General features: G+C 55.3%; 5 protein-coding genes across 5 annotated transcripts; 2 read left to right on the top strand and 3 right to left on the bottom strand.

Moving 5' to 3' along the window:
* Positions 1-359: 359 nt before the first annotated feature.
* N656DRAFT_553051 (uncharacterized protein) lies at positions 360-3,399 on the bottom strand. Its single transcript, XM_064810055.1, has 4 exons — positions 3,202-3,399; positions 3,026-3,113; positions 1,110-2,943; positions 360-1,045 (listed from the first exon to the last, which is right to left on the bottom strand). The coding sequence occupies exons 1-4, from the start codon at positions 3,303-3,305 to the stop codon at positions 453-455; spliced, it is 2,619 nt and encodes an 872-aa protein (XP_064672430.1). The 5' UTR covers positions 3,306-3,399; the 3' UTR covers positions 360-452.
* Positions 3,400-4,966: 1,567 nt separating this feature from the next.
* Positions 4,967-6,804, top strand: N656DRAFT_788250 (MBOAT-domain-containing protein; the record flags this gene model as incomplete). The annotated part of the gene is made up of 3 exons (XM_064816678.1): positions 4,967-5,130; positions 5,206-6,706; positions 6,778-6,804. 3 exons carry the CDS (start codon positions 4,967-4,969, stop codon positions 6,802-6,804), a joined length of 1,692 nt encoding a protein of 563 aa, XP_064672429.1.
* A 1,504-nt stretch (positions 6,805-8,308) lies between these two features.
* N656DRAFT_552781 (DnaJ-domain-containing protein) lies at positions 8,309-10,442 on the bottom strand. The gene has a single exon (XM_064810052.1). It carries the CDS (start codon positions 10,249-10,251, stop codon positions 8,470-8,472), a length of 1,782 nt encoding a protein of 593 aa, XP_064672428.1. The 5' UTR covers positions 10,252-10,442; the 3' UTR covers positions 8,309-8,469.
* A 5,651-nt stretch (positions 10,443-16,093) lies between these two features.
* Positions 16,094-17,774, bottom strand: N656DRAFT_821600 (Metallo-dependent phosphatase; the record flags this gene model as incomplete). The annotated part of the gene is made up of 6 exons (XM_064818421.1): positions 17,758-17,774; positions 17,674-17,703; positions 17,292-17,440; positions 17,156-17,216; positions 16,441-17,085; positions 16,094-16,254 (listed from the first exon to the last, which is right to left on the bottom strand). Coding segments are annotated over exons 1-6 (1,047 nt in total). The 5' UTR covers positions 17,759-17,774.
* Positions 17,775-18,883: 1,109 nt separating this feature from the next.
* Positions 18,884-20,625, top strand: N656DRAFT_766999 (uncharacterized protein; the record flags this gene model as incomplete). Its single annotated transcript, XM_064813525.1, has 2 exons — positions 18,884-18,964; positions 19,045-20,625. 2 exons carry the CDS (start codon positions 18,884-18,886, stop codon positions 20,623-20,625), a joined length of 1,662 nt encoding a protein of 553 aa, XP_064672426.1.

The raw sequence follows: 20,625 nt of genomic DNA, 5'->3' as shown, positions 1-20,625 counted from the left end.
CATGGCAGGGCCAGGTAGTCCACCAAGAAGGTGAATCGGGTGAATCAAAACACAAACAGTAAAAGTTTATCTCGTGCTTGTAAAACAAAACACCCGTCGTCGAAATGAAGGAAGAAGTAAGATAACAAGGGAGTGACGACGGGGTTTCTCGCATGCAAGTGAGCCAATCTGGCCCGCAACCACTTCAGCTCCCTCTCCAAGTCCAAGCTCATGTTGTGAAAGGATGAGCAAAACGACCTCCCAAGCAAAACCTTCTTGTCTCCCATCTCCTCCCTGTCTTACTCTAGCAAGCCGCCGCCGTCCGCATCGTCTCCAATCCCGAGATAAAATATAGAAAAGTTTGTCGTTACAGCCATCCGTCGTAAAATGCCACACCGCGTCTCAACCACTCCGGCAGCCATTAACAGCAGCCGCGACGCTATCATGGCCTTTTCGTCATGGGAGGCCATGAATCATGATACCTCCTCCCCTTCCTCCTCCTCCCTGAACTTAATCCCCCCCTCGCCCACGCAGATGCCCTTGGCAACCCACTCGGTCGCAGCAACCTTTGCCAAGGGCCACCTGCTCCTCGCGCGCTTGAGCAAGCCCTCGACCACCTCCATCGCCCCAATCAGGCCCTTCGCCTCGAACCTCGCCAGGTCGGCCTCGTGGTCACCTTCGCCGTCCTCGCCTTCCCTGGCGCCGTACTCGAACCAGCGCCACTCCACACGGGCGATGCGGTGGCTAGTGCGGCTGCGCATGCGCATCTGCACGGCGTGGTCGCCCACGCCGGGGGGCGGGTCGAACGGAAGACGGGCTTCTAGCAGGGCGTAGAGCAGCACGCCGAGTGACCAGGCGTCGGTGGCGCGGCCGTCGTAGGGCTGGCCCATGATGACCTCGGGCGCGGCGTAGTCGTCCGAGCCACAGCGCGTCTCGAGCTTCTCGTCCTCGGCGATGCGGCGCGAGAGGCCCAGGTCCGTGAGGGTCACGACCGAGTAAGGGTACGTTGTCCAGTCGGCTGCGCGCGAGGCTAGCAGCTCGGCCGGGGGAAGGTTGACGAGGACATCTGTGGAGTGGGGAAAAGATTTAGCAACACAGGAGAGGGGGACGCGGGCGAGGGAATCGCATACTTTCGAGCTTGATGTCTCGGTGGACGATCTTCATGTCATGCAAATAGGTTACTGCGCCGACCAGCTCGGCAAATATGCGGCGCACGATGTGAGGGGTCAACACCTCGCGGTGGCCGGTAGCAACCTCAAACAGGTCTCCGCCTGGGCAGTAGCTGAGCACCAGGATGGCTCGCGTGGGCTCGATGTTCCAGGCCTTGAGATTTACCAGTGACGGGTGGCGGATACTCTGCATAATCTCGAGCTCCCGCTTTAGGCTCATCTCGATGCGATCCTCGGATGCGCCTCCTCGAGGGCCATGTTCACAAATCTTGACGGCCACCAGGGCCCGTCGCTTACGACGTGGGTCTGTATTCGGGCTGTGTAGGCTGCTACTCAAACTGGAGCCCTCGTCGTCTGACAAAGATGGAGAAGTCTGGCTCGTGGCAAGAACAACCTGACTGAAGGTGCCCTGGCCCAGAACCGTGATTGCCCGCCAGCGGCGGCGCTTCTTGTCATACCGGCCGTACGCTTCAAAGTACTCTGCCCCTGATTGTTTGCCGATGACGCTGGACCCAGACGCACTAACAGAGGATAGATCTGTTGCACTTAAAGAAGCCTCACTCGGCGGCGGCGTTGGCGGCTTCTCGATGGGCGTCAAGCCCCTCGCCTCAGACAAGTGAGGCTCTCGGCGCAGATGCCCATCAGTCGCATTCCTCAGGTCGGCTGCCTTGACACGGAGGCCGGACACAGTGGACATGCGCTTGGGTATTAACATTGGATCCGGAATGTATTCGCTAATACTCCTGTTCCTCGTGTGGGTCGGTGGCTGGACGAGTCCGCGATCCTGCTTCCCCCTGACGGCATCCGGCTGTTGAGGCCAGGATGTGACGCCCGCATAAGGCTTCTTTGTCTTCTTCTGAGGCGTCTCCTCGACGTAGGAAGAATCTGAGCCCGAAGAGACAAGCGGTGTCTCCCGCGAACCCGATCTCACCAATTGCTTCCATGGCCCCGGCGAGTCGGTCGATAGCAGAGGAGAGGGGAGGGGCGTGACGTCGCCCATGGCGGAAATGACAGGGCTGGGTACGGTGGAGCTGGCGGCCGAGGCGGAACCAAAGTTGCCGGTCCTGAGGCTCGGGGTCCTAGATATGGGCCGCAGGGACTGAGCCGAGGACTTGTGTTGAAGGGAGAGCGCGGGTCGTCTCGTGGGCCTGGCTGGCGTCCCAGCCCTGCTGATTGTATCCAGATTTACGGGAGACGCGGCGGAGGGCTCGGGTAGCGGATTCAAAGAGCCTGACCCGGGATAGGCCAATCGATCGGGGGACTGCGTGATGCTGCTGGCGGAGCCGTCGTAGGGCTGGTGCGCTGAAGCAGTGGGCGACGATGAGGCGAACCCGGGAAGCGGCACTGGTGGGGACGGTGCAATGGTGTAAGAGCGGAATTGGGCCGGACTCGCGGCCAGGCGAGGTGTCAATGCCGATGCGGGTGCGGGTGCGGGTGCGGATGTAGATGTTGGAGTAGCTACATCAAGAACCGGATCTGCTCGAGCATTGTACTGATTGAGCACCTCGGCAAAGGCTATCGCAGTCTCTGGGTCCAGGAGACTGCCATGGTGTCTGTCCGCGTCGTCGCGTCGTTCCGATGGTTGCGATGGAGGCGAAGGTATTGAGTGGGATGGGGATGGAGGCGGCTTTGAGGACATGGCTGGACTTTTCCTTTGGGTCGTTGGGGTCCAAGGCAGAGACCACTTGGGGACGAGGCTCGCCTCGTCGGCGTGACACTGAAAGGTTGCGTCCAGCAGCAGGTTGTTGCTCCGAGGGCCCTGCGACGTTGGTTGGAAATTACCAGGCTCCAGCTGCTAAAGTTACCAACCTAATGTTAGTGGGTTGGGTGGGCCGTTGTCACGGGCTGGCCTGGAAGAGCGGCAAGGTGGGGCTCACCACAGCAGGCGTCACCTGCAGTGGGCAGGGTGGTGAAGAACGGGGGGTTGACGGCAGCCACTGGCAGCCACCAAAGATAGCAAAACCCCTGCCGAACCAGGATCAGATCAGCTGGATCGAAGCTTACTGACAGGAGAGATATGCACTGAGATGGATCGATAGAAGGTGCCACCTACTGAGATACAGGTGAAAGTTGCTCTAGGCTCCCAAGGTTTCGAGCGTTGGTGCAATTAAGAGCAGATTGGAACTCTGAGAGCAGAAGCGACAGTTCATTGGACATGTGCCTGTCACCAGAGAGGTACGAAGTAATCCTCTCAATAATGTAGCCGGCGCATGCAGATGTAACGTTGAATCTGATGACAATTACGGCCAATTACGGCCGTCTTCGCTAACCAGGGGCACGGGTCAGGCGAGCCTTTGTCACGGAACACTGGTGCCATGGCTGGCTTCCGCCGGCTCTAACCTACCTTACCTAACGTTATGGCCATTGACCATCAAAGGTACGTGTATCCGTACCTTAAGACTCGGCCGTGTCCAACAAGCGGAAAAGGGAACTTGATGCGGACCAAGAACAATGAACCTATGCAGCGCTTTCTTTCCCCTCCCGCCCTCGAGACAAAGGCAATCAGTAGATGATGCTTTTCTTGTAAGCAAAGTAAAGACCTGAATAGATAACGTTAGTTATACCGCATTTCCGCATCCCGCTCTCTCTGTAAGCCTTATCAGCTTCCGATATGGTAATTATGGATAAGCCCGAAAAACACTCCGCCATCGGCCTGCTCCCGATCAGCTCCCCATCAAACGGCGGCCGAAACCTGTGATGCGAAAGTAGCTTACCGGTATTTGGTATTTGTTCCTATCCCTGATTCCTTTGTCCTCAAGGACGTGCAACTCGCAGCGTTTTTGTAGGTAGTGACGTGGGTGAAGGCACGCATGGCGTGGAATAAGGCAAGAAGCTGACGGGCCCCTCATTGAGCCCCGCAACACCACGGTGGTCAATCCTCGACAGCAATTGGTCGTCCGTGTCGAGCAACTTCTGGGACCGCTCACGGATGACTTCGAGCCGCTTCTGCGGTGGGATTCAGCAGGCGCGAGTGCACAGCCTCGCTGCAGTTGCTTCTCTGGTTGCAACGCCTTCCTTCAACGAGATGCGATAATCAGTTTCACCGAGTCTTCCGACGAATGATGATGTCTTGCGAGAGGGAGGATGCCGCGGTTGCCGCCATTTCCATGGCCCTCTCTTTTGGAGTAAAGCGCTTGAGCTGTCTCTGTTCCCAGCTTCTCGAACCCTGGTGACGTTGAACTGCATGCAGCCCAGCTTACATACAGTAGGTCCTTATTTTGTTGGCGTGTATATATACGGTGCATCCGTCACTGCAACATATCGGACGGCTACCCTCGAGGTTATCTTTGAGGGAATGGATTCCAGAAACCGTTGCACAAAGACCCTGTTGTGTGTTGAGTTTCACAGGGGAAATTGAATCACGTGGCAGTGACGTAGGTCTCCAAGGACTCAGGACCCTACGCCCCTGGAAACTGTTTGGTTGATTGGACACCTCGGATAACAAGAGGTCAAAAAGTCCATTTCCTTGCGCTGCTGAATTTCAGCCAGTATGATCAAGAAAACGAATTCTCTATTTCCTATTGATAATGTGATGGCATCGAGTGGTCAATTGATGCCTAACGTTATTGGGTGTGAAATTATTAGCCATCATTCAATCGATCAGCTTCCGAATCAGCTTTCGAATTGCACCGGTCATCTCGGCTGTCCCCGTACCTGCCGGAGTACGGATACCGAGTAGAGTCTCGAAACGGGAGCCCGTGAAACACGGTTTTCTACGTTGTAGGTTATACTGGGAAGCCGGGGGAAGGCGAACCTGGAGGTGAAAAGAAAGGAGGGAAAGAGCTGTGGTGAATGCCCTGCCGCCAACTGCCGGCATCATGGCGTCCACCTCGATCAATCACTTGGAAGGGCACTCCGATCGCATCTTGCGCCCGCGGCCCCGAAAGCCCATCCATTCACAACTATCGCAGATCAGCAACATCTCGGAACCCAATAGCGCTCTCGAGACACCGAGCAATGGACATGCCACTGGCACGACGAGGTAAGCCCGCCGACGGTCTGAGAAAACTTGGTCGCTCGATTCGACACTCACATTCCCCTGCTCCTTGTCTTGCAGTGGCCGATCAACGCCGGTTCCCATTGACGCGCCACCATCGGTCAAGTCGCTCTCTACCGCGCGCAAGCGGGCGCGTGCAGAGCAGCGCCGCCGCATCTTTCCGACCATCGAATTCGCAAGCCGCGTGTCCCACTTCGATCCGAGCAGCGACTACCGCGACTTTCATGGCTTCTTCAATCTCTTCTGGATAGGCCTGGCCATCATGGCCATCACCACCATGCTGCGCAACATCAAGGACACGGGATACCCGCTTCGCGTTCAGATCTGGGGTCTCTTTACCGTCAAGCTCTGGCATCTGGCCATTGCCGACTTCCTGATGGTCGCCAGCACCGCTGTTGCCCTGCCCTTACATAGACTCTTCCGAGCGGCACCTGCAGGGAGCGCCCTGACATGGGCCAAGGCTGGCGTGGCCATTATGAGCGTGTACCAGGTCCTGTGGCTGGCGCTGTGGATTGCCGTGCCGTTCCTGCTTGAATGGACCTGGACGTCCCAGGTGTTCCTCTTGCTCCACACCATGGTGCTCCTGATGAAGATGCACTCCTATGCCTTCTACAACGGCCACCTGAGTGAGACGGAGAAGCGCCTCCGCGCGCTCGACAATCCATCCACCGCATCCCGGGCCCCGGCCTACCACTACCCGACCACGGACAATCCCATGGGCATTGTAGCGGACCCCAAGAGGGCCGAGGCAAAAGGGAAGGGCGAGGCTCAAGGCATTGAAGCCGATGGTGATGCCGACGAGATTGCCCAGCTCCGTGAGGATCTAGCACGCGAGTTAACCAGCCCCATGGGCAACATCACGTATCCAGCCAACCTGACGTGGTCAAACTACCTCGACTACATCTGCTGTCCAACTCTGTGCTACGAGATCGAGTACCCGCGCAACGAAAGGATTGACTGGCAGAACCTGTTGTCCAAGATCGCCGCCACATTCGGGTGCATCTTCCTGCTCACCGTCATCTCGGAAGAGTTCATCCTGCCAGCATTGACCGACGCTTCTCGGAGGCTCGCTGATGCACCCCTGAGTACTCTCGATGTACTTCTTATCCTCGCCGAGACCATCTCGTGGCTCCTCTTCCCCTTCATGCTGACCTTCCTTCTCGTGTTCCTCGTCATCTTCGAATACGTGCTGGGAGCCTTCGCCGAGATCACGCGCTTTGCGGACCGGCACTTTTACAGCGACTGGTGGAACAGCACGGACTGGATGGAGTTTTCGCGCGAGTGGAACGTGCCCGTCTACAGCTTTCTCCGCCGCCACGTCTACAGCGCGAGCCGCCCGTACATTGGCAAGGCCAACGCCACCGTCATCACCTTCCTCATCAGCGCCGTCGGCCACGAGATTGTCATGGCCTGCATCACCAAGAAGATCCGCGGCTACGGCTTCGTCTGTCAGATGCTCCAGCTGCCTATTGTCATGCTGCAGCGGACGAAGTGGGTCAGGAACAGGGAGACGCTGAATAACGTTTGCTTTTGGTGCAGCATGATTTTGGGATTGAGCTTGGTAAGCCTCTTTGATTCAGCAGTAGGAGTACTAGACTGTTGCTAACACGGGCAATGTTTTTCTGTGCACAGATCTGCTCGCTGTATGTCTTGGTATGACCGATCGGACCATTGGTTGCTCGAAGCCGAGGCGATATGCCTAATTGCATGTGTCGTCGACCCTCTTACTCCAATGCCCGTTGCGCTTGGGGGGCAGGCTTGCCATGCCAGTCGCGTGGCCTGTCGGAAGACCTAGCTAAACTCTTGGGCGAAGCGTCCAAACCTAAGATCACGCTCGGAAGAGCTTCTGAGGCTAACGTGGCGCCACGAACGGCCGTCTTGGCGTATACAAGTCAGCAACAACAGGGCGTAGGGGGGATGTGAAGTGACTGGATACCCTTGTAAGATGATACCGTTGGAGCGGAAGAGCGGCAAACGATCCATACAGTCCACTTGGGGCTACATAGACTGGCGCATACACTAGACGGATATATGTTCTTGTAGGATTAGATAACACACTTGTAAGCGAGCATCACAAGCTGAACAGCAAAGGGAAATCAAGATCTGCATATATTGTATTGTACATACATAGGTACGCACTGCAACATGCCCACCGACCTCGCTCTTTTCATGTTTCCAGGAAGCTCATCTCAATGTTCAAGAACAATGCCGGCCGCTTGATGCGATTGACATTGCCAGTCCCAGAGCTCCAGTCTGATCCTGCCGTCTCTGTTGGCCAACACCCGCCGTGTTCCTTGAAAGTGCCCCTTAAATGTATATGAAGGAAGAGCCAACAGGTAACTCACTCAAGCAACATGGAAGTGACAAGAGATCATATCATACATCAAGTATTCAAGTTTCTAATATGGTTCATGCTCATTCACTCCACGTTCTGTGGGCAAATAATAACTGTAGTTACGTACATTCCAAAAGCCAAACATATTCAAGGCGGAATTCCAAAGTATAAGGCCAAAAAATGAATCAACACCGCCAATTCCTTCCATCCATCCCAATCCAGTCATAAACCCAATCCTTCCAATTGAGAAACAACCGGCAGCACCGGCAAGTTGGGAGCGAAGATGACTTAGCAAGTCCGGTCGTAGCACCACATTGTATGTATGCACTGCATTGCACAGCCTCGCTAGATGCGCCATCCTTTCGGCGTCGCAATCCCTGCGTGTCCCCTCTGAGCCCTTCCCAACCCCGCTTGCCTGGCGCCCGTCTCTGCTCTGCCCCTTTGCGTGATCGCGTTTCCCTCCTATCCGTGATGATCCGTCCCTTCCCACCCAACCCCAATCGATGCTGGCCCGCCTTCTCAAATGCTATGCCACAGAACGAAAACCCTTTTGGTGGAAACCCATCATATAAAGACACAGCTGGTTCGTTACTTGATTTTCATCGTGAAGTCTTTAGGTTCATGTCAATGAAAAAACAAGGAGACCAAGACGAAATAGAAGAATAGAAACAGAACCCAAACGCCAATCCAAAACACCTAGAACGTCTCCAGGGCTCCTGAGCGCCTCGAGAGATGGAGGCAAGACCCTATAGGGGAAAATCTGGGAAAATCTGCTGTGCTGCTCGCACGCAGATGTCATCATAACGCATACTCATCCATCCAGTCATGATTAGGGATTATAGAGAAAAGAAGAAAGACGTAAAAAGAGCAAACTCGCTGAAAATACACCAATTTAAGGAAGCGACTCGCCTCACGCTGACTCGATGCCAGCTGCAGGAGCTGCAGATTGACTCGGGAAGAAAAGCACACCTCAACGGCAGAGTCGCTCTTCACGCCATGACCGGATATCCGTCATTGCCACCGTTAGCGTAGTACGATGCAGACTGATAGTTCACGTAGGAAACATCGTCCGGGCCGTATGCCTTGGCCTCCTTCACTCTGAAGGGAACGCCAGCATATGTTGTTGATGAAGAATGAGGTTCGACCACTTCGGCGGCCATATACCGCCTGGCTGAACTCGGCGAGTCGCCATATGAGTACTGTGATTCTAGTTTGGACGTTTTGCCACTTTCGACTTTGTAACGGACCGGCTCGACTCCCGGTGAGCGCGCGCGACGACTCCGCCGGTGGCGTCGCTCTCGGTCGTCCTCGGACTCGTAGTATTCGTCGTAGTAGTCGACGCCCCGACGATCGTCGACAATGCCACCGGGCGCCCAGGTTTGTGTCCGTCCAAGAGACGGTACAGTCCGGGTATACGATTCATGCGGCGTCGTGTGGGAGCGGCTCACACGCGGAGGCGATTCCGGGGCCACTGGAGGAGGTGAACTGTATGATTTGGCAAGAGTAGGGATCGGGCGGGCCTTTGGAGTCGCGTCGACAATATCGTACTTTGACTTGTCTCTCGACTTTGCGGCGTCGTGGGACGAGCGTCGCCCCGCCGCACGGGCAGACGAACGTCGAATACTCTCTTCCTCGAGGTCGACGGGAGCGGGCGGCGGCGTCGGAACAACCGGGGGAGCGGGAGGGGCGAGGATGGTCTCCTTCTCGGGAGATTGGGATTTCCAGAATGATGGCAAAACGGAAGGGGTAGAACCGGTCTGTCTCGCAATGTAGCTGGTCGCATGCTCATAGTTTTCCAAATGCTTTCGTTCGGTGATTGGTACGGCGATGGCATGCGGAGACTTGGCGCGTCTCGGAGTCGACTTCTCGCGTTCCCGCTCGCGCTCGCGCTCCCGATCCCTCTCACGGTCACGGTCGCGATCCCTCTCGCGGCCCTCGTCATGCTTCCTGCTCGACGAGCGTTTCTTCTCCAAGCGTGACGTGACATAGATTTCGTCTTCCGCCCAAAGCTCATCCACCTGAGCGTCAACGTAGGGTTCTACGTAGGGCTTGTGGCGGCGGGCTTTATCCTCGGCTTCGCGCTTCCGTTCCTTCTCGACCCGCTTCTTTTCGGCCCTGCGGGCCTCACGTTCCTTCTCCTTTTCTAGCCGCTCTCTCTCTCGTTCTTTGTCCCTTTGATACTCAGCTCGCATCTTGCTCGCGAGTATCTCCTCTTCTTCCTTTTCCTTTCTACGTCTCCTTTCTTCCCTGTCTCGCTCCCGCCTCTCCTCGTCCCTCTTCAATTCATAACTCGCTGCTCTTCGGGCCTGTCTATCAGTCTCTTCGTACAGTGGATGGACACGAGAGGACGGCATCTCCTCGTGCGAGCGGGCGTGAGGCGAGGAGTAGTGAGTGTAAATTTTGCCGCCCGATGGGGATGTGTGGCTCTTGTACCGAGATGCAGGCTCAGTAGTCCGGATATCGTAGTACTTTGTGGATGTGCGCGGGACCGAGGTGTTGGGCGAGTTCTTCACCGAGGCTTGCTTGGCGGCGCGCTGTAAATCCGCGAGCTTCTCCTCATATTTTGCCCTCTCAGCATCATCATTGAGCAGTTCGTATGCCTGTTGCACCTTTTGGAACTCTTCTTGTTTCTTCGCCTTGAGCGCCGGGTCTTGCACCTTGTCGGGGTGGCACTGGAGCACGAGTTTCTTGTATGCGGACCGGATCTCGGTCTTGTCCGCATTCCTCTCGACACCGAGGGTTTTCCATGGATCCGGCGGTAGGGTCGTCATGTTGGATGTTCCGATTGTACCGAAAAGGCTCGTCCCTGTCCAAATGCCAGCTGCGTATGTAGCTCACGACGAGCACACTGAGTAAGGTGCTGTTGGTAATCGACGTTTGCAAGTGCGATGCGAGATGCAGCAGCAGTCGGTGTCGTCAATCGGCGCAATGTGAATGGGAAGTGAGCCCAGATACTGTGGCGGCGAGAATAGTCGGCTAAAAATGAGGTAACACAACCAAGAGACAAGAATGCAAAACGCACTGGGAAGTGCTTGGGGGCTGTCGCAAGGGAAGATGGTGTAGTGGAAACTGAGCGAGCGGGGGACAAATGACTATTGTACTGGTGCAGCGAGCATATGGGACGAACAGGACGAGGTTTGGTGGAGCACGCCCTAGGTGATGCCGGGCAACCGTCGCCGCGAAGATGCCGTTGGAATGGCTGCTAGGATCTCTGAACCTGGGGATGGTGATGAGGCAAGCAAGCAACGGAAGAGAAGAAAACGGACGGCCGAGTTTACGGTCCGGCTGTGTAAAGTGGTCAGGGCCAGCCCAATATGCCGGCCTGCTGTTCCTGGCTCTGATGTTCGGTTGTCGTGTTGTAAGGTGATGGGAGAGAGGAGAACAGGCGATGAAATCACCTGGGCAGTCGTGGGATGGCCAGGGCGGGAGAGAGGGGCGCAACACCGTACCCCCAGTGCGTGGCTGACTTCCGGGGGCCCCGTTGCCGTGTGAGGGAAAGGATGGGGTCGTCTGGAGTCCCAGCTAAAGTACTGCAGTAAGACACTGTGCATTTGTACTGTCCTGTGCCTGTCTGTCCCTGGCACTCACCCTCGCATCGCTGACTGGATGTTTTAACAGGCTTTGGTAACCTGAAAGGTGGCGACTTTGGCGAGGAGAGCGCTGTGGGATCCACTAGAGTCTTCGCGGTCCAATTGTGGTGTTTGCCTTCGCCCGCTTAACAAACCTGAGAGCTGGCTTACGGCATCCACCCATTGCGGGGTCGAATCACCTAAGGGGGACTCGACCGTAAAGTTACGTAGGGAGTGGAAACGACCGGTCGTCCCTTCCTTTCTGTCGGTTTCTGTGCCCTCAGCTCTCCTTTGGACCCTCTCTGCCTGTGACGTTAGTTAGGTAGCTTATGCAGCTGTTGCACGCAACTCGGGGCAGAAGGTGAGTTTTACCCGTTTCAAGGCCTTGGTGCTTCCTCTATCCCATACACATACAGCACCCTCAGCAGTTGGAAATCCTTTGTAATATCAGGTCCATTGATTACCACAGCTATTATCTGAGACTCCTCGCGACGGCGGAATACAAGGGGTTCCTATGGTTCCAAGGTTGTCCCATGTGGATTCGCAGTGAAAGGGGCAACAACAATTCCAGTGGCCAGTTGATGGGTGGTCCTCCACTGGTCCTGATGCAAGCGGCCTCCCACGGCCCGGGGCCTCGGCAAGCGAACCAAGCAGCAGTTCCAGACTCAACTGAGCGGTTGGCCTCATAGAGATTTCTTCGAAGCTGGCTCACGATGGACAAGGTCGATTTCCAATCCACGAGAGAATTGCTCATATGAACTCTTCCATTTGACCAACAAGGCGGTCTGGAAGCAAGACCAGAAAGCTAAGGTATGGATACTCCGTACTTCGTACACGAGGGGACGAGACATGGAAGAGGGCGGGCCTGCGGTGGCAATGAGGCCCTGTAAGGGACCCGGCTTTGTGATTTCTCCTTCACCTTCATTGTGGCAACAGCGAGCAACGATCTCTTATTGTTTGTTACGAAGCGCTGCATACCGATCTGGTTTCATATTCCAATGTTGCTTCATCCGCAATCGGGGTCCTGGTTAGACTTGGGAAGAAGTTGAGGGGTATGCATGAATGACTGAGCATGTTGCTGGCACCGATAATGGCCACTAATAGTTCTAACGTTAAACGCTGGTTTACGGGGTCAGAGAACGCAATGGGCGGTGAGCTTGTAACATGTTGTCAAGGAAACCTCCAGTCCGATCACCTCGCCGGTCCGTAAAGCGGGGGCGGGCCGGAAGCTTGCAATCCCCCGGAATGAGAGTGAGGCCCCTGAGGAAAGACTTGTCTGCCTCGGGCGATCAGCCTCGATCGGATACTTAAAGCCATCCAGATATCCTCGACCAAGCCAACCCTTTCATCCAATTGACACTTGACATTGGTCTAGCATGCGGTGGGCGAAGACATAACCCATTTATAACGTTCTCAAACTGCTCGAGCGAGAAGCAGTCGCATCTTTTCCACCTCGAGCCTTAGCCAGTTGTCGGTTGACAGGCGTGCTCTTTGGGGCTAACGTTGTCACGAATTGGTTCGTTCTAGGCTCTCTTCCATACTGGCGGGGCAAGAGCGCCTTGTCGAATATCTCGCTCGAAGCCGTACCCGAATCCGCCAGCGGCAAACTCACTAAGCCGGGCGCGGCCTACTGTAGGACAGTGAATAGGCACAAGATCTTGAAGCTATTGATTTGGAGATGGCTGCATGGCATCTGTGACAGTCCACGGCTGAATCATCCAACTACCGTTCTCCTCTTTGTCAATGAACGCACCCAATATTGCTGGCTTTCGGAGAACCGAGAGGTTCGGCTTCTGTTGATTGGATTGCCGGGCTCTGAGAGTGAGCTAGCATTGCAGCCAGCGCACACGCAGCCTGCAAGGCGACTTGGTCGCGACTGTGTGGGCCCGCCAACCATTACTCTTCAGTTGTGATGTCCTGCAGGAGAGGGGCTATCACAGACCGCCGGCTAAGGAGCTCTTCCCCATGGCTTCACTGATCAATGGGAGCAAATGCGCTCCGATCCACCTCAAAGTGAGGCCACTCATTGACGAACCATCACCGGGTTGTCAACGTTATCCGCCAATGGGCTCCAGTTCTCCGCCATTCGCGCGCTCCATGCCATCCTGTGGTTACAGTGCACTATCGGGTGATGGTGAGTGAGGTACTTGTAAGGGAAGGATACGTACGGAGTAGCGTAGTCGTGTGGAAACTGGGAGCCATTGCACGTGCTGGTTGCGGTAGGCCATCATCTGAAAGATGGCAAGTCCAACAACAAGTCACAGCCAGTATCAACCACCTCACATAACAACACCCACAGGGCGACCCCCCCCCCTCGCGGGCCATAAACCAAGATCCCAAACCACCATCATCGGGATCCAACCACCTGCAGCCTGTTATACGACTTTGAAGCAGGTACGAGGCACTGCCTGACCGAATCCCCAGGGCGGTGTATGTACTTGTACCAGCCGGCTTCTGCAACAGATCGCCTGCTCACACCTCCTGCCCACTCAAACCTCACAAGGCTCCCCCAACTCCGGCACCCTGGGACCGATGATTGGGCGTGGGACGCGGTGAGCCCTTAAGACACCCGCATCTCACGGGGCACGAGGGCCTGCCTCGTTCCCCCTCATTGAATGAGTTAAAAAGGCGGGAGCTGATGACGCGCGGGTCGGGAGGGGGATTCGGCCTCCCCACCATTCGGTCGGCGCTCCTCACTGGCCAACAGTATCTGCATCGGTGGGCTGCTCCCGAGTTGAGCACCGGAAGTACTTACGACGTGAGGTGATATCCTATCAGGAGCCAGCTGCTGGGCTGTTGTGGGGAGGATTGTTGTTTCTCAGCCAATCATCGACCCTTGATGAAATATGCAGGGCTGCTGTCGCGGCACTCGGCGGGTCCGTTTCACTGGCCGCGGGGGCGGCCGCGGAGAGACGCAGCCGATCGGACGCTTGTGGGTTTTCGAGCTTCTTCTGGTCGACGGATCAAGCCGCTGTCATCGACGTGAACGACGTGCTGGTCGAGATAAAATCTTTCAGGGTCCCCTCTTCAAGCTTGCCGTGCCAGTCTTTGTTTACATAGTTATATCAAAGGTTAACTCCACTGGCAGTCGTGCTTCACGGTTCCAAGACCATTCTGACGGGCGGGTCGCTTGGTGGCCTTGAGGAGTTGGGCCGGAATATGACGATGAATCGTCATATACTTCGTACACAATTGCTTGATTGCTTGGTTTAGGTGCTCGACCACTCTGTCAGGAGACAGCTGCTTTTGGCGAGTCTGATTGGTTGTATGATGTAGGTAGAAGAAGCCACTGACTGCAGCAGACTTAGGTATGGACAGTACTTTGTATTGTGTTGTACCTCGCCAGAAGCACCTGTTATTAGCTTCATTAACGTCCCCGTCCCTCTCCGCTTCAACACTGTCGTCTGATGTCTCGTCTCGGGCTCAAGCTGGATTCTATACTTTTGACGCGGAACCAGAAAGCTTGCGGTGCCTGGACATGAAAGTTGGAGAATCGTGCGGGGAGGAGGGGGGGGGGAAGGTTTATGCTGACTCGAAACAGTAAAGACTGGGTTGGACTTGCTCCTTCCGTACAGTAGACATCCAGCTCTAAGAGAGACTAAGACAGCAAGAGCGAGATCCTCCACGTCAGGACCTCGGAGGGTTCCATTGCTGTATGGACACAGTAATCGCACCTCAACGCGGATCCTCGTCAGCGATGGGCTGATAAGGCGGGGTGTCGTACAGTACACCGTTGTTTTGTGGCGGTGAGGGACACCGCTTTGTTCCATTCGCTTGACCAGCTTCAGACCTTCCACACCTTCCACTCGTCCTTCCATGCTGGTTAAAGTTTCGGCTCTTCCGTTGGACTCTGAGTGGTTACACTAGACTTGCACGCTGACTGGTGCTTCTTGTTCTGGATACGGCGGCTACGCCCGCAAGGTCTTACTTGAATCGGGGTTTGTTGGATTCATCACTCTGTTCCTCGTGAAGTGCTGCATCAGCTGGTCGCCTGTCCTGAGGCATCTGCGCATGCCACTGGAGCACCATGTCGCTGCTACCAGCTGATAGCCTGATGGTATGAAAAGCGTAGCTTCTTGCTTCAGCTACGTGTAAAGCGACTAGGCTTGTGGAAACGTTCTCCTGGATCCTCCTCAATCCTCCACCTACCTGCAGTCTTGCACATATGATATCCACAACCGTGGGCAAGACTTATGTGCGAAGAATCGGCCACCTCCTGTTTATTGGCTCCTGGCTACAAGCTAGTGCGGCCTCATGACCTCTGCTTTTGTAGCCAAAACAACAAGCTGCAGGCCTCTAAGACGATAGATCGGTCCGGATGGAAGTGGATTCTGGGGTTATGTTCTGCTCATTTGCGAAAGGCCAGTTATATTGGCACTTCATTGACAATTCGACATGCCGTTCGGCTCGTGGGCCACCAGCTTTAGCCCGGGAGGAACCGATCAGGCCAAGCCGGCAATCGGTACCCCGTGCATACTTGCGAGGATGAACGAAGTTTGGGCCAAATGACGAGGCGTCGATGCTGTGCTGGAAGTGCATTTATTTTCCGACCTCTAAGCGCTCAAATGGTAAGAAACATACAGGGCAGTCCTTCGTTTTTGCGGTCCTGCTCTTGTCGTGATGATGAACCCCTTAGATCCATTGGCCCATGTAGGAGGTCAGGAAGCCACGTTCAAGGTCCGGTGCGGCCACGACGCAACGATATGCTAGTTTGTTGACGACCGGCCTTGCACGAAGTGGCCGAGAGCGCGAATCATTGGTAATTGGACATCCGATATATCGGATATGGAGGTTGGCAGTACTTTGATGCACGGCCTCGTGAACACTTGCAGGGCTTTATAGTCTATAATAGGTCATAAGCAAGCTCGATAGGGAGAGTTTGGGTAGGGATCGCCTCCTTGCTGGCATCAACCATTTCCTAATAGACAGGAAGGAGTCTCCTGTTGGTGTCGAGATCATGGATGCGGAGGCAGTCCCATGTTTGACGTGCTTAATGCTGTGAATCGCGAACACGTCGCCATGTCGAAACCGGGTCAACCTTGCCTCATCTCCACACAGGCAAGTCCAGGTCAACCACGATCGGTTTGTTGAACCGTTTACCGCCCAAGTGAGGCCATGAGGTGGCCACAATAGCACAGTTGATGACACATGTCTCTCGTCGATCAAGGGACCTCATCAGGTCTGGTAGTGCCGGAATTTGGCTGCCTGCCTCAGGTTCTGGAGTCTCCTGGTTCCGTACGGAGTCTCGGTCAGGACCGGGGCAGAGGTCGGGTTCGCCGTTGTCAGTGGACTGGTGTCCGCGCGGTCCCACTTGATCCGGACTTTCGGGCCCGGCGGACAGTGAGCTGCATAGACTCTGCGGTCGGGGCGCTAGCGGATCGGATATTGCACCCGGCGGCATTGCGGAGTCATGGAAGTCAAGTGCCCGTTTCCCACCACGTGCCGTCAGGTCAACCAGGCTGATCTTGGCAGAAGCGGGATCGGGGCTGGGATCTTGCCAACGCTCTACCGAGGCCCGGAGATTGTCGCAGTTTGCGGTGCCGAAGCCATCCGGATGCCACTTCACACGCTCTACCCCTCTTGACTGATGGAGGTGACCGCAGACGTGGAGCCGAGGGCGCACTTCAGCCAGAGCTTTACGCAACTCTTGACAGCCGAGAAAGCCATCACAATGACCGTAAGGCGGTGTATGGGTGAGAAGGATATCGACATCTTGCGGGATCGCAGCCCAGAGCTCCGCTGCGCTTGGTGCCATGGTTGTGGCTTGGTTTGATCCTGGGTCGTGATCTGCGCGGTCGTAGCTGAAGGCCCACGTACCGTGTCTGGGACTATAGGGGGAACCGAAAATGGTGAACTCAGTACCGGGCCCCTTGGGGTGTGTGAGTCGGATAGTGGCGCTGGAGTGCTGAAGATATGTGATGAAGGGGCTCGATGTCAGTAGTGACAAACACTTGGCCGGGTCTTGCGGATTCTGATTGTGGAAAGTCGACCCATGCTCCGAGTAGAAGACGCGATCCAAGGTGATATCATGGTTCCCTGTCATGGGTGAGTACACTACCTCAGAAGCCCAGAAAGGAACAAGCGTCCATCAAAGGGAAACAGTTACCTGCAATCACAATTTTGGCTTCGTAAGGCGCCTTCTCAAGCCACTCAACAGCACTCGACAGCTGGAAGGACGAAGGGTTAGCTACCTCATCTCGCCCTCCTCGTCTAAGTTGATAAGCAGGCAGCGCAAGTCGCACCTCGGAATAGGTCCCCTGGTTTGTCAAGTCTCCAGCATGGATCAGGACATCGCCCTTTGGCAGCCTGACAGTGGAATTATGGGTGTCGCTTATGCAAACAATCCTGGTCCGGCGTGTTGGACGTGGATTCAACCGCGGAGCAGCCATGGCTTCGTTGAAAAGTTCAAACTTCAAACTGCATCAGTGACATCGACAACCGAGACCAAGCTTGGAAGATACTGAGAATCGAATTTGAACACGTGAATCTAGGCCAAATTGTGCCAGCTAAACCCAGGACTCGGAATGAGGGCGGAGGATGAGCAGACAGAGGGGGTATTGTGCTTGAGGCCCTAGGAAAAGATCCATATGTATGTAAGGGAGGAAGATTATGTAGGGTTCTTACTATGGTGTTTCCATCCCAGCCATCCCTTCACTAAAGGCAATAAAGTTAGCAAGGTACTGTACTGTGTTGACATCTACTACTCACTACAACAGACGTTGGATCGTTCTTACCGTTCGTAGGATAGGTGCGAAGTAATTACTACAGAAACAACCGAGCCAGTGATTTCCATTGTTGCTTCTGAGAGTTCTCCATACAACTGAGACCCGGTCCCCCCACAGGCCCCAGTCATTGACCAATAGAATTCTGCATACAGATTGCTTGAATTAATGAGTGCCCCTTCTCCTTACCAGAGATCCATTTCTAGGGACCCTTGATGAATTTGTCTGACTTCTCGAAGCTCTTGAGAAAAATGAATGCTGCCGAGCTGCTGCTGTTCACGTCTTGCTTTCGCTGCTAAGCTGCTGCAGGCATTGGGCGGTCGACTGGCGTTTGAACAAAGCTAGGAAAACACGCACGCACCCCATGTTAAAATCTAGTATGGGTCTTGTTTGCACTTTCAGTTAAACGTTAGCTAGGGATAGAATCCCGCCGCCGCACAAGCTTTCCATGATCGCATCACACCCTCATTTCACCTTGACAACAAGCTCCCCGTGCTGAACACAAAGCACCCGAAACCTGGCCCTCTGCCCGCCGCACGCTGCATCGCCGTCGAACCGAAAAACAAAGACCAGCAACACAATTAGGAGTTAAGCTCCCAATAACTCGGTACTTTTGAGTTTCGGTTCTGGTTGCCTTAACCACTTGAGGCACGCTTCTGCTGCTTTTCGAATACAAATCTTCCGACCAACTCGAGGCCTAACGTTCGGACGCACCGTCGCCTTTTACACAAACGCGAGTCTTTGGCACTGCCCTTTCTGCTTTAGATGCAGACAAGCCCGGTTCAAACCAGATCTTAGGAATTCGATTGGCGCATGCGCATAAGAGGGAGAGGTCAGCGGCGCACTTGACGAGCCTGCGGCCTATTGTGGCCCGCTGGGAGGCTGGGCGGGCAGAGGCAAGAAAGGAGCTGTCGAGAGCTAAAACTGAGGGCACTATATTCGACACTTTCTTTCAAGTTACAGTCGCGAGTTCCCTTAGGTTGTGTGGATCGACAGCGTTGTCCTCACCTCATCGTCTCCCCCCTTGGTGAGAAGCATAATACCGGATCCTCGCCGACGCCACAGCCGGAAATCGCAGCACAGCGTTTGCCCGGTGCTGTTCCGATGAAAACATGGCAGCCGTATCCCACACAGCGACAACGTCGACGTCGTCTACTCATGCATGGGGAAATGGCTTGCCAACCGAGTTAGAGGTAAGAGCTTGAGCCTACCCTCGACCCCCGGTCGAGACCCTTTCTCCTTGCTCGAGATCCAAATTATGTCCCACTTGCAGGAGCCCTCTCACCTTACCCATCTAATCGGCTCTTTGCAGGATGAGCAGACGCTGGCGAACGACCAAGACATCTACCCCGCGGGTCGACCAGCCCTGGCGACTCATAATGGGAATACAGGCGTACACGACACTCATTCGCGGAGATACAGCAATGGGGAGGCAAGTGCTAGTGTGAGAGCAAAGGCCGTCGAAGCCACCTACCACCCACAGCAGAACCATAAGGATCCAAAAGCGAAAAGCGTGAAGGATCATGCAGGTCTTGCCGAGAGCTTGCTGGATCCGCAAGCCAATGGCAAAGATCGAAACGAACCATCACACCGGAAAGCGCCTGGCGACCTGCCTGCAGACTCGGACAGCGACGAGAATTCCAAGTGGATTCATCGGGACAAGCTAGCAAGAATAGAGAACGAGGAGTTACAGGCTGCGGGCATCTTTCTACCGCGCCAAAGGGATAGGGCAAGATCAAAAAGCCAGAACAGGCCAAGGAGGGATCAGAGCCAGGACAAGATCAACGGATCGGCAAGGTCAATCGGAGGTGCAGATCAGGCAAGCTTGAGGTCGAGGAAAAACTCGGCGGCAACTTATGTGGAACCGAGGACACCCGAGATAAGCTCTATTCCCAGCTGGGATTTGAGGCGACCAGAGGAGATCCTGGAAGAAGGCGATGGTTATTGGGTGTCCAGCAGTGGCGGCAAAGGCTCGTCCCGAATACCTGTGGCCAAAGTCAGCCCTGTGCCGATCCCGACGGAGCATCTCGCCCGGGACACCCCTCTGACCCGGAAACGAGATGCCAGTTTGAGCGAGGAGGATACAATAACGTATCCCAAAACGCGGCAAAGAAGCAGCAGCACAGGAAATGCTCTGGCAAAGTCAACAAGCAACGGGCATGTCTCACAGCAAAGTAGCGGGACCACCTCGCAGCCCGCCAAGCGGACCGATTCCTCTCCCAAAAAGACGACACCAGGGTCGGGCACAAAGAGACCGAAACCTGCAAATGGTGCTGCAGGACGACCGAAGACCAGAGGTGGTCCCAGCAAGGATTCGACGAGCAGCGGGACCGGCACGAGGCCGTCAACAAGATCTGGCGAACGGGAGCTTTCAATCAGCAGCAGGCCAATGGAAGGCGAACCCCCATGGATGGTCTCGGCTTATCGTCCCGACCCCCGACTGCCACCGGACCAGCAACTGCTCCCAACTGTGGCCAAGCGCTTGCAGCAGGAGAAGTGGGAAAGGGAGGGCAAGTTCGGGAACGTTTACGACAAGGAGTTCAGGCCGCTCACGGACGAAGGCTTCTTGAGACCTCCCGAGCCGGACGCCGTACCGAAACCAGAGGCCGAAAAGGAGCCGCAAGCAGAAGAGCACGCGGACTGGCCGCTCAAGCCGGACACCAAGCCAACGCTTCCTGGAAGAACAAATTCCTACTCTACCATGCCCAAAATTGTGGACAAACCAACCGACCCCTTACCAAGCCCAAGGTCACCAGCACCACAACCCCAACCCACGCCCGTCGTCAGGGTGCCGGTCCCACCAGAGGACTCGCCAGCAAAGAAAAAGGGTTGCGGCTGCTGCATAGTCATGTAA

Source organism: Canariomyces notabilis (genome assembly GCF_033297395.1).
Source record: "Canariomyces notabilis strain CBS 508.74 unplaced genomic scaffold N656scaffold_5, whole genome shotgun sequence".
In the NCBI taxonomy this organism is placed as follows: domain Eukaryota; kingdom Fungi; phylum Ascomycota; class Sordariomycetes; order Sordariales; family Chaetomiaceae; genus Canariomyces; species Canariomyces notabilis.
The sequence above is the reverse complement of the archived record's forward strand: the minus strand, read 5'-3'. Positions and strand labels throughout refer to the sequence as shown.

What these genes read in the sequence shown, in the direction of transcription:
- N656DRAFT_553051 (XM_064810055.1), bottom strand. Translation starts at nt 3,305, where the DNA reads ATGTCCAATGAACTGTCGCTTCTGCTCTCAGAGTTCCAATCTGCTCTT. An exon ending in CAACTTTCACCTGTATCTCA is followed by an intron (nt 3,114 to 3,201) that starts GTAGGTGGCACC and finishes CTGGTTCGGCAG; the next exon opens with GGGTTTTGCTATCTTTGGTG. An exon ending in TGCAGGTGACGCCTGCTGTG is followed by an intron (nt 2,944 to 3,025) that starts GTGAGCCCCACC and finishes TGGTAACTTTAG; the next exon opens with CAGCTGGAGCCTGGTAATTT.
- N656DRAFT_552781 (XM_064810052.1), bottom strand. Translation starts at nt 10,251, where the DNA reads ATGACGACCCTACCGCCGGATCCATGGAAAACCCTCGGTGTCGAGAGG.